Source organism: Odontesthes bonariensis, chromosome 23 (assembly GCF_027942865.1).
Source record: "Odontesthes bonariensis isolate fOdoBon6 chromosome 23, fOdoBon6.hap1, whole genome shotgun sequence".
Taxonomy (NCBI): domain Eukaryota; kingdom Metazoa; phylum Chordata; class Actinopteri; order Atheriniformes; family Atherinopsidae; genus Odontesthes; species Odontesthes bonariensis.
This window is the reverse complement of record NC_134528.1, coordinates 3,788,598-3,804,508: the sequence shown is the minus strand read 5'-3', so window position 1 is coordinate 3,804,508 and position 15,911 is coordinate 3,788,598. Positions and strand designations below refer to the sequence as shown.

Sequence of the window (15,911 nt, the reverse complement as noted above, 5' to 3'; positions counted from 1 at the left end):
GGGGGAGAGAAAAGAGGCCGGGGCCCTTCAGCGCTGAATCACAACAAACAAAGACGAGGAGGAACTATTTTAGATCAGAGGCCTCACACTCCTCCCACTGCAGGCTGCTGTGGGGGTCCGACTCAGACACACTCACACCTGCAGTTTACTCTCATACCTGCAGTTTACACTCATACCTGCAGTTTACACTCATACCTACAGTTTACACTCATACCTGCAGTGTACACTCACACCTGCAGTTTACACTCACACCTGCAGTTTACACTCACACCTGCAGTTTACTCTCATACCTGCAGTTTACACTCATACCTGCAGTTTACACTCACACCTGCAGTTTACACTCATACCTGCAGTTTACACTCACACCTGCAGTTTACACTCATACCTGCAGTTTACACTCATACCTGCAGTTTACACTCATACCTGCAGTTTACACTCATACCTGCAGTTTACACTCATACCTGCAGTTTACACTCATACCTGCAGTTTACACTCATACCTGCAGTTTACACTCATACCTGCAGTTTACACTCACACCTGCAGTTTACACTCATACCTGCAGTTTACACTCACACCTGCAGTTTACACTCATACCTGCAGTTTACTCTCATACCTACAGTTTACACTCATACCTGCAGTTTACACTCACACCTGCAGTTTACACTCACACCTGCAGTTTACACTCACACCTGCAGTTTACACTCATACCTGCAGTTTACACTCACACCTGCAGTTTACACTCACACCTGCAGTTTACACTCATACCTGCAGTTTACACTCACACCTGCAGTTTACACTCATACCTGCAGTTTACACTCACACCTGCAGTTTACACTCACACCTGCAGTTTACACTCACACCTGCAGTTTACACTCATACCTGCAGTTTACACTCACACCTGCAGTTTACACTCATACCTGCAGTTTACACTCACACCTGCAGTTTACACTCATACCTGCAGTTTACACTCATACCTGCAGTTTACACTCATACCTGCAGTTTACACTCTTACCTGCAGTTTACACTCATACCTGCAGTTTACACTCATACCTGCAGTTTACACTCTTACCTGCAGTTTACACTCTTACCTGCAGTTTACACTCATACCTGCAGTTTACACTCTTACCTGCAGTTTACACTCATACCTGCAGTTTACACTCTTACCTGCAGTTTACACTCACACCTGCAGTTTACACTCATACCTGCAGTTTACACTCATACCTGCAGTTTACACTCTTACCTGCAGTTTACACTCACACCTGCAGTTTACACTCATACCTGCAGTTTACACTCACACCTGCAGTTTACACTCATACCTGCAGTTTACACTCATACCTGCAGTTTACACTCACACCTGCAGTTTACACTCATACCTGCAGTTTACACTCACACCTGCAGTTTACACTCATACCTGCAGTTTACACTCTTACCTGCAGTTTACACTCACACCTGCAGTTTACACTCATACCTGCAGTTTACACTCATACCTGCAGTTTACACTCATACCTGCAGTTTACACTCATACCTGCAGTTTACACTCTTACCTGCAGTTTACACTCATACCTGCAGTTTACTCTCACACCTGCAGTTTACACTCATACCTGCAGTTTACACTCTTACCTGCAGTTTACACTCATACCTGCAGTTTACACTCACACCTGCAGTTTACACTCACACCTGCAGTTTACACTCATACCTGCAGTTTACACTCATACCTGCAGTTTACTCTCACACCTGCAGTTTACACTCACACCTGCAGTTTACACTCATACCTGCAGTTTACACTCATACCTGCAGTTTACACTCTTACCTGCAGTTTACACTCATACCTGCAGTTTACACTCACACCTACAGTTTACACTCACACCTGCAGTTTACACTCATACCTGCAGTTTACACTCATACCTGCAGTTTACTCTCACACCTGCAGTTTACACTCATACCTGCAGTTTACACTCACACCTGCAGTTTACACTCATACCTGCAGTTTACACTCATACCTGCAGTTTACACTCACACCTACAGTTTACACTCATACCTGCAGTTTACACTCATACCTGCAGTTTACACTCATACCTGCAGTTTACACTCACACCTGCAGTTTACACACATACCTGCAGTTTACACTCACACCTACAGTTTACACTCATACCTGCAGTTTACACTCATACCTGCAGTTTACACTCTTACCTGCAGTTTACACTCACACCTACAGTTTACACTCATACCTGCAGTTTACACTCATACCTGCAGTTTACACTCACACCTGCAGTTTACACACATACCTGCAGTTTACACTCATACCTGCAGTTTACACTCATACCTGCAGTTTACACTCTTACCTGCAGTTTACACTCACACCTGCAGTTTACACTCATACCTGCAGTTTACACTCATCCCTGCAGTTTACACTCACACCTACAGTTTACACTCATACCTGCAGTTTACACTCATACCTGCAGTTTACACTCTTACCTACAGTTTACACTCACACCTGCAGTTTACACTCATACCTACAGTTTACACTCACACCTGCAGTTTACACTCATACCTGCAGTTTACACACATACCTGCAGTTTACACTCATACCTGCAGTTTACACTCACACCTGCAGTTTACACTCATACCTGCAGTTTACACTCAGACCTGCAGTTTACACTCATACCTGCAGTTTACACTCATACCTGCAGTTTACACTCACACCTGCAGTTTACACTCAGACCTGCAGTTTACACTCATACCTGCAGTTTACACTCATACCTGCAGTTTACACTCATACCTGCAGTTTACACTCTTACCTGCAGTTTACTCTCAGACCTGCAGTTTACACTCATACCTGCAGTTTACTCTCATACCTGCAGTTTACTCTCAGACCTGCAGTTTACACACTTCCTGTCTCATGCTCTCATAATTCTGCCCAGGTGCTCAGGTGTGCTTTGTAACCTTTAATCTCACATTTAGTCCGTCTGGGAGTTTGCATTGCATGCGGTGGATCCAGGTACGTTAGTGTAAAGGGTTGGGGGATGTATTCTGCTCATGATGAATCATCCCAAAGACAGGAAAACGAATGTGTGTGTCGGGCCTGCTGATCAGACGCCATCATCAAACACACACAGCCGGGGAAAAGGCCACAAACAGACGAGAGCAGTGTGAACCACACCTTTCTTCTTCTTCCCTTTTTATTCAGCATTCTTACCTCCCGGCCTGCACCTGAAGCGGGATGCCACGCACCAAGGTAACCATGGAAACTGCATGTTTTCAATGACCAGCAACACATTTTCCACCAGTTTGAAAGAAAAGTGTCTCATGATGTAGTTTTAGTTCAAGCAGTAAAGGTGTCTGTGATGCAGGACTGAAGTGACACACGCACACGTTTTATCAGACGGCTGCTGCTTTAAAGATAAATCCAGGTTCACTCACGGTAACTTATTTCTTTACGCAATCTAAAAACTTTTGATTTATCCGTTTGCTCTTCCATTAAGTGGAACTTTGATCAGGGTGCCAAGGGACGGCGTGGTGCGGTCTGTGGGTGCAGCAGGTGTGACGCACCTGTTTGGCTTTGCTCAGCTCCTCCTCCATCTCGTGGTGAACTCTCTGAGACTCGACCAGCTGCTCCTGAAGAGGCGAGAGCGCAGAACCAGCACAAAGTCAACAGGAAGCAGACACGGCCATTTTAAATATGAAATAAATAAATATGTTTGCTCCTAAATGTGGAGACAGATTCAGACAGGTTTACAAAATAAACTGAAAGATATGCTGCTTATGAAACCAGCTCCAAACTTTAACTGAACAGCAAGAAAAAAATCCCCGGAAACCAATGAAAGTCTTTATAAAGTGTTAATGACGAAGAAAAACAGCCTCTGAGGGGGGCAGATTTTCACTTGAATCTTCCTTTCAGTAACTACAGGTTCTTTTTCTAAAAATCCAACGTACACCAGCTTCCTCATTTTAGCCCCATTTAGAATGTGGAGTTCTTTGGTCATAACCCAAGAAAAGACCAAGTCTTATCGAGCTTTTAAATCCAACCAACAATCACTTTCTGTTGGTCTGCTGAACCTCTGCCTTAATGCTCCAGTTTCTGATATTATACAGATTATTCAGATTATTCAGCAGCGCTCTGTTGAGCAGACAGGTGAAATAGAGCCTCAAACAAGCTGTGAAAGACGACAGGGTGCATTGATGCATTTATTGAACTGTGAGCAGCAGAATCTTGTGCTTTTTTTTTATGGATCTACTTTATGAAGAAGAGAGTGAGTTTGAAACAAACATTTTCTTTCTGTGGGTGGGTGATATGATGCAAAAACCATTAAAAAAAACCTCCTGTGAACCTTTACAACCATTACAGAATTTCCCTGTTTTCCTTTTGTACATTTTGTAAAACTATAAGATAAAACATCATCAAATGCACAACATTCCCAACTTGTGTTGTAAACAAGCAGCAGTTAATGTGCTTCAGTGCTTTGCTTCATAATCCTGACTCATTCATTCTAGTTCAGGCGTGAATCTGAAGTAGTAGATCAACCCTCATCTTACTTTGAAGCTCCCAGATCAAGGAAGTGACGTCGACGCAGCTTTAGCAGCAGAAAAGCTATCAGGCTTGTGTTGATAATTATAAACTCCTGGACTATTTTCAAACTTCCAAATGCATCGCTTTGTGAGTACAGACCATATTTGTACTACTGTAGAAGTTTGGTGTCATGGCATGTGATTTTAGTGTGGTAATTTTGGAGATACTGCCAGGTTCCATTAGCGCTTCAACTAAGCTATTCGGGATAACTCAGTAACTCAGCTGATGTTCAGCCAATATCGAAAAAACTTCGGGTGGGCTACTTGGCTGGATGTCACGGTTCAAATGACCCCAGGTTGAATCTACTCTGAACTATCACTTTAAGCTATTTTGTAATGAATGAATTAATTTAAATTTATTTTATCAATTGGATGAACTCTAATTTGCCTAAAGATGATTATTTAGTATTTTTGTCTGTCTGATTGAATGCTTGTGTTAACAAATAAATCAGACGTTACTCACGTTACTCAACAGTTACTCAGTACTTGAGGAGTTTTTTCACCGAGCACTTTTTACTTTTACTTGAGTACAATTTTTGGCTACTCTACCCACCTCTGTCAGGATACAAGAAGTCAACTTTTTGTGAATTGACCTGAATTCTCTGATTAATCACCTCAGGACTTTGTGGGGCTCCAGTTAAAGCAGGGTGTTGTATATCTAGTATAATTTCTCCTGTTCTTGTGCATGATTGAGCATGTAAATGTTTCACTGAAGATTCTAAGGACTGAAGCCTGAACCTCCTCAAACAAACCCTTCAGCTCATGGAACCGGTGGAGGTGATCTCACCTGCAGCCTCTTAATCTCCCTCAGAGCCTCGATGTGCTCCTTCCTCAGCTTCTCCATCTCTTCCAGGTCCTCTGAATCTGACAGCGATGGCTGCACAAAGACACAGAAAGACCAACCAGATCAGATGAAATCCAGTATTATCCGTACAAAACACCTAAATCTTACATCCTGCTGACAGGACGGTCCAGGAATCCCTCACTCAGAGCATCAACAGATCGATGTTGAACCTGCATTTAGTTCCTGTGTTGGACTTAAAGTGCAGATGCAGATCTGGGCTAAGTGGTTCGTGTGTTTGTTCCCTCCAACAGTAGAAAAGCTCGTTAAAGTTCCCCATATTAACAAGTCAAAATCAAGAAATCCAGTTAATGAGCACCAGAGAAGCAGATTTAAGAATCAGTTTTAACTAGGGCTGGGCACCGATTCAAATGTTTAATCTAATTAATCACATGATTTCCCGGATTAATCGCGATTAATCGCATTTGTACACAAAAAAAAGCAGTTTATAGCTTTCAGCATTTAGTTTTATTTGAAATGTGCTGCCATATGAATGAAAGTGCCATAACATTTGTTGTGCAAACACACTTTTAACATCAGCATCTTTCTGTAGTTTTTATGTAGAAGCCTCGCTCCACTGTCTGTTTCCTTGAATGACTTGCTGCTATCAGTTGTGTGTTTTGCCTTTAAGTGATATTTTAGACTGGAACTACTACGCTGAGAAGACAATTCAACTTGGCAGTGTTTACAGATGACTTTGGTTCTGTCGACTCCGCCGTCTGGAAGAACTTTAAAATGAAAATGGCCGAGTAAAAGTTCCGTACCCTTCTCCAGGTTTGGTGGATCCGCCGATTACTTTCTTTTCCGGTTCCGCAGCAGACAGCAACAGACTTTTACAAAATAAAAGCCTGTGAGCAACAGACTTTTACTAAATAAAAGCCTGTGAGCTACAGACTTTTACTAAATAAAAGCCTGTGAGAGCGACAGACTTTTACAGAATAAAAGCCTGTGAGCAACAGACTTTTACAAAATAAAAGCCTGTGAGCAACAGACTTTTACAAGAATAAAATAAATAATAAAACCTGCGCCCGTGCGTGATAAAATATTTGTCTATTATTAACAAATAACATGAAATAATTAATGACTTAACGCGATAATAACGAGTTAACTCGCCCAGCCCTAGTTTTAACGTTTTAAACCACCAGCAGGTGCTGCAGAGTCATCGAGGAATCAAACAAACCACAAGATTCTAGATCTTTTCCGATTGTCCATCTTACAAGGTGGAAATCCTCCAACTTTAAATTTGGTGGACTCCAGTCCGGCCGCCATCATCAGGTGCAGGGAACTGGCTTTCACTGGGCCCGATCTGAACTCCTGGTCAGAGCGCTCGTACCTGCGGGTTGGTGGGCGACTCCAACAGGCTCGACAGGTCATCGGACGTGAACCTGGACCCCGGCTGGATGCTGACCAGCTCCTCCAGCTGAGGCTTGAACAGCTCCTGGATCAGACTCTCAAAGTCTGGAAACACAAGAAGACAAATAAGGCTGAGTGGATGAGTCATGTGGCAGCCTTCAGCGAACTCCCGGATCGTGTTCTGGCTGTTCCCAGATCTCAGCCTTTCACTCAGAGACTCCTCTGAGATTGTTGATGTTTCTGAGATGGTAAAAAGCTGCCTTGGTGACAGCTTTGATGTGGCTGCTGAAAGTCAGATCTGAGTCTATCAACACTCCGAGGTTACCAACTTGGTCAGTGATTGTAAGGTCCCGAGTCTCAAGATATTTACCAACGCTGACCCTCTTCTCTTTGCTCCCAAACAGAATGATCTCAGTTTGGTCTTCATTTAACTGTAGAAAATTCTCTCTCATCCAGGTGTTTACTTCCTCCAGACACTGACACAGTACGTCTGCTGGGCTGCAGTCGCCATGGTGACAGAGACACATAAAGTTGTGTATCGTCTGCATAACTGTGATAATTGATGTTAAAGTTCTGCAATATCTGACCCAAAGGGAGCATATACAAGTTAAACAGAAGAGGTCCAAGAATTGACCCCTGGGGGACTCCACAAGTCATGGCCACTCGCTCAGATTCATAGCTGCCAATTGTAACAAAATAACTCCGGCCTTCTAAGTAGGACCTGAACCAGTTAAGGACCGCTCCAGAAAGTCCAACAAAGTTTTCCAGCCTGTGCAACAGGATTCTGTGATCTACAGTATCAAACGCAGCGCTGAGATCCAACAGAACCAGGACTGAAACATTACCAGAATCAGAAATCAGACAAAAGTGCACAAAGTCTGGAGAGAAGGGCTGCTTTAAGGACAGACTTTGCCCTGATACCCACACATACTGACATAATAAAATCACTACGATGTGAAAACACTCGTGTCTGTGCAGGGGAGCAGCAGGAGTCCTGAACTGTTCTATCAACTCTGGTATCTGTTGGTAAAAACCATCATACAGAAAGTCCAAAAAGATAAATATATCAGAGCAAACAGAAGAACATTGAACGGTGAAGGAAAAGGCGATGGAAGCATCGATGTCCTACCTGTGAAGGCCACCGTCCCGGCCGGATCGGCTCGCAGACTAGTCCTCAGCGCCTGCCGCTGAGCCTCTGTGGGCTTCAGACCAATCAGATCCAGAGCCTGCAAACACACAAACACACTGATCAATACACGGCTCGCAGCAGTGAAACAAGCATCGACATTCATGCATTCACATTTCACAACCAGCTCAGTCACTCATGGATGTGTTCATCACGCTGAGGCCTTTTTATTTTCTGTGCAGTAACCCGAATACATCCAAATTCACCCAAATTCAACCAAATTCATTCAAATTCATCCAAATTCATCCAAATTCACCCAAATTCACCCAAATTCATCCAAATTCATCCAAATTCATTCAAATTCATCCAAATTCATCCAAATTCTGACTTAATTTTGACGAGTGACTGAGAAAATGAACCAGAAAACAGTCACATGTTCATGAATACTGTTGATTTTGGTGGTTATTGAATTAAAACTGAAGCATCTGCCTTCAGCAGCAGATTCCACTGCTTTGTGTTCGCGCTGGGCCAGCTTCACTGTGATTGGCTGATGGAGAGCAGGGCTGTTACTCAGGTAGGAGTTACTTTAGGGTTACCTGTCCAGGTCAGCTGCATATGCAAGTCATTTTTTTCATTTAACCGAACACGCATGCTCAGAACCACACATCAGACAGTGTCAGAAGTGTCAGGAAGGTCAAAGGTCACCTTAAAAAGAGCAGTCTATGTACAATGAGATGCTCTGAAACCAGACTAGAAGTTAAAAATGATAAATAAATAAATGAATAATATCAGCTGTGCAGAGATGACTTCGTTCAGGATCTTTGAGATCCGGTTTGTTCCATTTGATGCAGAAAACTGTCCAGAGAATACCGAGACGCCGTGAAAAACTTAATCAGAACCTGATGAAGAGTCATGTTTTTGAGCTGATTTACGGGCTCTGTCATTACACTGTTAAAAAAGTGGCCTGAGAGAACGTAAACTGCTGCACATAATCAGAATCTAACCGGGTAGGAAAGCAGGAAAGATGGAGGAAGACTCACCTGCTCCAGCCGCTCCAGTTTGAGACGACAGCTGGCGCTCAGAGAGCCTTTCCTCTGAGGAGGCTGACTGCAGGCCGAGTCTGAGAAAACAGACCCAACAATCATAAAGAGCTCATAACTGGGATGGTGAGAGACAGAAAGAGATGTGGAGGAAGCTTTCAGTGCTTTACCAGTGCTCAACAGAGCTAATCCAACCATCATACAAACTGGTTTAACTGGAGCGAAGGTGGAGGTTCCCTGAACAACTTCCTCCACCCTCCTCATGGAGCAACACTTTAGTCTTAAAGCGTGACATCAACAGAAGTTCCCATATGGAGAAAGACCTCAAGATTCCTCGTGCACGCAGACGTGACGAGGCTTCACACCTCAGCAGCCAATCGTACACCAGACCTCCCGCCTGCCTCGCTTCCTCCTTCCACAACCACACGCCATCTGTCTCACTTTGGTGTAAAGCTCACAGTTTACAGCAGCTCAGCTGTTCACACGCGGTGTTTCTGCATGCTTTACATTTTACTCCTGTGCTCCGTGACGTCCTGATTTAAAACATACAGCAATCCACTCTTCTAGAAGTGATGTCATTCTCTTTTTTAATGAATGATATATACTTAATGTAACACTTGAGATTCAGGCAGGAGGTGGACACACGTCTATAAACCACAGGCAGCGTTCACATCCACAGTCCCATCTGTTCTATTCTATGCAACAGGTTCAGATCAAATCCATTTTAAATGGGAGTTTTAAGGCAGATGGTTATGGTAACACGAACTATTCCTGCAAACTGCCAAATGACAGACTCATGCTAGATTTTTGGAAGACCACCAGACGCAGGCAGACAGCACGCTGCTTCTATTTGCCATCTCATACAGGGCTGAATGGTGGAACTTTTCTAAAATGCAACAAAATTTAAATCTACAATTAAATATAGCTGCAAGCAGCGATGGGGGGGGGGGGGGGGGGGGCTAGCAGCATAAGCACAATAGGCAAGGCTATGGCTGCTCAGGAAGGCGTCATGAGTCCATGCACCAAGTTTGGCATTGAAACATCAATGCATCGCAGAGAGGCCCAACGTCCTGCTTGCGTATCGGCGTAGAGTTTGATTGGCTGCCACGGGCAAACGGAAGCGAAATGAAAAAATCCACATGATAACTTTTGTGCGGCTTGGTCTGAAGATTCTATGTGCCAAGTCCCGTGAAAATGGGACAATCTGTGTGACCTGTAATGCTTTATGAAGGTTTTTGATCAAATTCAAAATGGCAGATATCTAATTAGACGAAGAAATGACGTCATTGGGTGCGTTGGACTCGTCTTGATCCAATGATTCAAATAATGCCTCATTTGTGAAATTTGAACCAAGGAGTACAAAGTTATGCAGCTGAATGCACTTTGAACTTTGACGTGTTGGTGGCGCCAGAGAGTACACTCTTGGGGCATGAAAATTCTTGAGGTTGACTTTGGCATGGTGCTGAATACGTGGGTCAAATTTCACAACTTTTTACCATAGCATTCATGGGGCTGCCATAGACTTCCATTGCAGCGTAAACGGATCAATAATAATAGAAAAAGCTACGAACACAATGGGTGCATTCGCAGCTTCGCTGCTGGGCCCCCAATTAGAGTCCAAAGGAAAGATTTTCTGCTTCTTTACATCCTCATCCACGCCTCGCACCACCCACCGTGACAAACCTCAGCGTGGAAAGGCCAAGGACAGAAAGCACTGTTGGATGAGCTCGGAGCCCTCAGGTCACTCCACCGTGGCTCTGTGCTGTTATCACCATGGGACAGGCCTAAGATGGAGCCCTTTGGGTTTCTGCTTATGTCCAGATGAACGGTTACCTGAGGAGTGTTTCCTAACCAGTCTATTCGAGGAAACTGATGCTCACCAGAGTTTGTATCAGCGACGCTGTCGTTCTGTGGTGGTGAGGAGACATGTGTCTGCTCTGTTCTGCCCGGAGACACTCGCACCTGCAAACATTAACACCATGTTATTAAAAAGAGTAGTGTGTGTGCTCACTATCCTGGTTTAATTCCTCTGCTCGGACAGATCTGATTGTGGAATTTCTTCACTGCTTTCACAGAAAATATTTAGAAATATATTTCCCTGAGACGCTCCTGGACAAGACTATGAAGCGGAGTGTCATCAGCATAAAGGTGAATTCCATCACAGGGACAATGATCCTGATACTTTGTGTCACCACGAGGTCTGCACTGCTGGTTTGGACTGAATCATGAAAGAACCTTCTGGATGCGTTTATTGAACGTGATCGTTTGAAGCACGAACAATAAGAAACAACATTCAAGATGTTTTTGGTTTTAATTAAACCAAACCAATCTCTGTGGTGTAATTTGATTGTAACATATAAAAATGATTGAGGTCCATGTGTGGGACTCAAACCTGGGTGATGTTGACGGGCGGCAGCGTCTCACAGGCGGGGTTTCGGCTGGAGGTGATCTTGGTAACCACAGTTGGCTGCGGAGGCACGCTGCCTGGCCCTGGGCCCCTCGTCTGTGGAGCCCCTCCAGCTCCACACCCCTGTGGACAGATGGGGCTGTGTGACCCGCTGCTGGAGCTGGATGATAGCCTTCGCCTGATGAAGGCTATTTCCACCGTTGGGTCCGGTCTACAACACAAGATGAGTCGTTTTTTTTTTTTTTTTAAATGTGCTTGTTTTAACCTAGTGTACGTTTTTAAATTCTAGGTTTTACGAAAAATCACCTGTTCCTCAGCAGTTGTTAAAACTCAGTAAATCCAACAACACATGACATATTATGCTGCTTTTTCACACACTGCTTCAGTGTTTTGTCTCAGTTTTAGTTCCATAAATAATGACTCAGTGTAATATGCCATCTGAGGTTGGATTTACTGAGTTTAACCTGCCGAGGGACAGATGGTTTTTATTATGTCCTGATAAGTAAAATCGTGGCTAAAAGTTAATTCCCTTTATCTCTGAGTGGAGGCAAAGATATAAAGGTTGGATCAAATGAATTGAAATAATTCATTAAATGCAGAGGAGGCTGTTCCAGTGTTGGAGCTGTAAATGAAGGTAGCAAAAGGTCACAGATCATTTAAGCATTTACACCTAATTATTAAAATTTTATAATCTATGCTGTACTGGACAGAAAGTCAATGTGATGGGACCAGTGATATTAGGCAGCTGAATAACAGGTTTAACATTTGACAAAGGTCAAAATTGAAAGAACTGGTTGTAACTACAGACTCAACATGCAACATAAAAGATAAAGGCAAGCATAAAGAATAACACAGAGGCTCTTTACATGTGATTTTCATCATAGTGACACGATAATATTCAATTTTGGTGGTTAGTTTTGCCTGATGTCGTGATTGTTCACCAAAATCTCTGTTTCACTTTCATTAAGGTTCGACATCTGCCCAACAATTTCTGAATGTCATCAGCATAAAGCTGAGTGTCATCAGCAGGAAGGTGATTGGCGATATTATGTCTTGTCAAAACGAGCCCAACATGGAGCATGCAGACTGTAAACAAAGAACCAACATGGATTCTGGAGGCGCAGAATAGGTCAAAGGGGCTGAATAAGAAGAGTGACCGTCAAAGCCAACATAAAATGACCTGTTAGCCGAACCCAGCTATAACAGGCAACAAGAGAACATCTTATTGAAGACCATCGCTCTGCTTTGTGTTGTCTTTGAGTAATTTCTGCTTTTGAAGAAGGCTCCAGGCGTGTTGGACCTGAGTTTGGTGCGTGTCAGGATGCTCCTCGCCTCCTCGTATGTCACTCCGATCAGAGATTCTTTGTTGATGGACACCAGCTGGTCCCCCACCTGCAGCCTTCCATCCTGAAACAGGTAAACAGGAACGATCAGGTCCTGCTGTGCTCAGCGACACACACGAGCTTCTGGCCGTGCACATTTTCCTCCAGATAAAAGACTTATAATTAAGTTTAACCTGGGCCACAACTTACCTGCATGACCACCTACTAATAAATCTGGAAAACTCAACTATCAACTATCAACACAGCAACAGCCATCCACATCTGCTATTATGGATTTACTGAGTTTAACACCTGCTGAGGAACAGGTGGTTTTTATTATGTCCCGATACGTTAAAACTAGGGCTGGGCGAGTTAACTCGTTATTATCGCGTTAACTCGTTAGTTATTTCATGTCGATGAATATTTTATCGCGCATTAACGCAGTTTCTATTTATTTTTTTAATATAATTTTTTGGGGCTTTTGTGCCTTTAATGGATAGGAAAGTTCAGAGAGACAGGAAGCAGGGGACAGAGAGAGGGGGAACAACACGCAGCACAGGGCCAGCTGCAGCGAGGACTATAGCCTCTGTACATGGGGCGCCTGCTCAACCCAAAACGCCACGGACCACCCCTGTTTTATCATTTATTTTATTATCATGAAAGTCTGTTGCTCACAGGCTTTTATTTTGTAAAAGTCTGTTGCTCACAGGCTTTTATTTTGTAAAAGTCTGTTGCTGTCTGCTGTGGAACAGGAAAAGAAAGTAATCGGCGGATCCACCAAACATGGAGAAGGGTACGGAACTTTTACTCGGCCAATTTCATTTTAAAGTTCTTCCAGACGGCGGAGTCGACAGAACCAAAGTCATCTGTAAACTCTGCCAAGTTGAATTGTCTTCTCAGCGTAGTAGTTCCAGTCTAAAATATCACTTAAAGGCAAAACACACAACTGATAGCAGCAAGTCATTCAAGGAAACAGACAGTGGAGCGAGGCTTCTACATAAAAACTACAGAAAGATGCTGATGTTAAAAGTGTGTTTGCACAACAAATGTTATGGCACTTTCATTCATATGGCAGCACATTTAAAATAAAACTAAATGCTAAAAGCTATACGCTACTTTTGGATTCATTCTTGGATTCTGCGTACAAATGCGATTAATCGTGATTAATCAGGGAAATCATGTGATTAATTAGATTAAACATTTTAATCGTTGCCCAGCCCTAGTTAAAACCCTTCAAACTGAGGGGTGAACTTTCCTTTTCACCACTGTAGACATAAGAAATAATGTTAATAAGCTGAACATTCTCCTTTGATTCTTACGTTTAATGTCAACTGCAGCCGGAATAACTCCTTACTGCCCTTCTTTCCCTTTCTAATAAATCGGTTGTGGATTGAACCGTGGCTGCCTCCCCTGATGTTAAAGACGCTCTCTGCCAGGACACTGACCTTCTGGCAGTCTCCTCCAGGCCCTATTTCCTGAATGGACACCATTGGTCCATCGGCTCGGTTGGCCCCTCCCTTGATGACAAGCCCCAGGCCTGTTCCCTTGGCAACACATATCAACTGAATGACACTGTCACTGGGGAAAGAGAAGAAGAGACGGGCAGGATGACAGCGATTAAAAACCCCGCTCACAGTCAGCTACAACGCCGCATAATCTCTAACCCTCCGCCTCCTCCTCCTCCGGAAAACTGCTGAAGATGCTCTTCACTATTTTTAGTTGTTGCTGGTGTTTTCCATGCAGCAGAATCAGCACTAAGAGGAAACTTTCTGTGGCTGCTGAATGAACCAGAAGCAAAGTGTGAATGAAGCAATTAAAACAGTATGATTCTGAGTTCTATTTTTGCTATTTAACCTCTGAAATATATCTAGTAAGGGCTTGTGTGAAACTGTGTTAGTTTATTTGTGAACAACACATTTTCACAACACATCTGTAAACAGAGTTGGTGAAAACAAGAAATTACCAGACAAAGTATCCGTAAAATAGTTTTTATTATATGTTCTCCCATCGGCGTCAATTGGGTAAGGCAGCTGCCACACTTTGGCTCCAGGGGAAAATGTAAATGTTCGTTTTCCTTTTATTCTTTAAAATGAATTTATGGAATTACTCTGTGTCAATTTGTATTGATTATTCTATTATTTAATACATATAAATGAACTACAAATGACATTCTGAACAACACAATCAATTTATCTAAGTATCATCTTCTCTTTTGAAATGTGGTATCTCCCAGCCCCCCCTCCCCTCCCACAAGATGACGAAACCCTGGAGGTCAAAGCTGATGTTATTAGCGGGATTTGTTGTTTGCTAATTAACGTAAAATATGAAAAGGAAACAGAAAACTTTAGATTTATTTATCACCAAAAAAAGGGGTCCAATGTTGCCCCAGCGGCGGAGGAAGGAGGACCAGGGAGTGAAGGCGGAATTCAGGCTGTTAACGAGGCTGTCCACTTCAGCACCTCCGCCGCTAATGCTACTGCTAATGCTACTGCTAATGCTAACAGGGAGACGGAGACGAGTCTATTGTTATGTTAGCGGCTATGTGAGTGAGGCTGCATTTGCACACAGATAAGCTACATTGATTGATACTGTAGTCATGTGACTGTAGTGACCTTGCCGTACCTTAGCTTTGGCTGAATTGACGCCGCTGTGTTCTCCTGATGTTATTTGATCAAATCAGGAGTTTGATTATTCTGATCAGTGTTCTAAAACAGTCTGAAATCACATGTCTCCACATGGATTCTGTAGGAATACAGGGGCAGTGAAGACATCACGGTCACATATTTCTGTGTGAAGCTGAGATCTGCTGCAACCGTCCTACCTGAAGGCGTGCGCGGGCGTGTGCACGGTGTAGGCAGGGTTGGTGGTATAATGGGGCGCATGAGTGTAGGTGGTGACGCCATCTTTAGGACTGAGGAGCTGAGGGCTCTCTGATCGGGATGAGGAGGAGGAGGAGGCCGTGTCTGTCAGCTTCCCTGAGCCGAAACAAGAGAAGAAGAAAGACCGTGAGCGGGATGAGGTGGGAGACGGAGAGAGAAATAGAAGCCGAGTGGGAAGCAGGAGGATGAAGAAGGGAGGAAGAGAATGATGGAGCTGCAGAAAAACTGTGACGAGTTCGGTTTTAAATATCTAAAGACTGATTATGTATTCAACGTTTTTGTGTTTGTGAAGATCAGCTGAAATAGAGAGATCCGGTTGTGTAACTGGAGGAAGATCTGTCCAACACGGGGTCAAAAACTACGATGAGTTATCTGAT

The 15,911-nt window shown here is 43.5% G+C and overlaps 1 protein-coding gene across 1 annotated transcript in view; it reads right to left on the bottom strand.

Annotated features, from left to right (window-relative positions):
* Positions 1 to 15,911, bottom strand: part of stxbp4 (syntaxin binding protein 4) — a 52,290-nt gene that overhangs the window by 12,117 nt on the left and 24,262 nt on the right. The window contains exons 7-16 of the mRNA XM_075457387.1: positions 15,477 to 15,630; positions 14,101 to 14,233; positions 12,634 to 12,740; positions 11,319 to 11,544; positions 10,807 to 10,888; positions 8,927 to 9,006; positions 7,890 to 7,986; positions 6,741 to 6,865; positions 5,354 to 5,443; positions 3,550 to 3,615 (exon numbers count right to left, since the gene is read on the bottom strand). Of these exons, the coding sequence (XP_075313502.1) occupies positions 3,550 to 3,615; positions 5,354 to 5,443; positions 6,741 to 6,865; positions 7,890 to 7,986; positions 8,927 to 9,006; positions 10,807 to 10,888; positions 11,319 to 11,544; positions 12,634 to 12,740; positions 14,101 to 14,233; positions 15,477 to 15,630 (1,160 nt within the window). The remainder of the gene's footprint in view (positions 1 to 3,549; positions 3,616 to 5,353; positions 5,444 to 6,740; positions 6,866 to 7,889; positions 7,987 to 8,926; positions 9,007 to 10,806; positions 10,889 to 11,318; positions 11,545 to 12,633; positions 12,741 to 14,100; positions 14,234 to 15,476; positions 15,631 to 15,911) is intronic.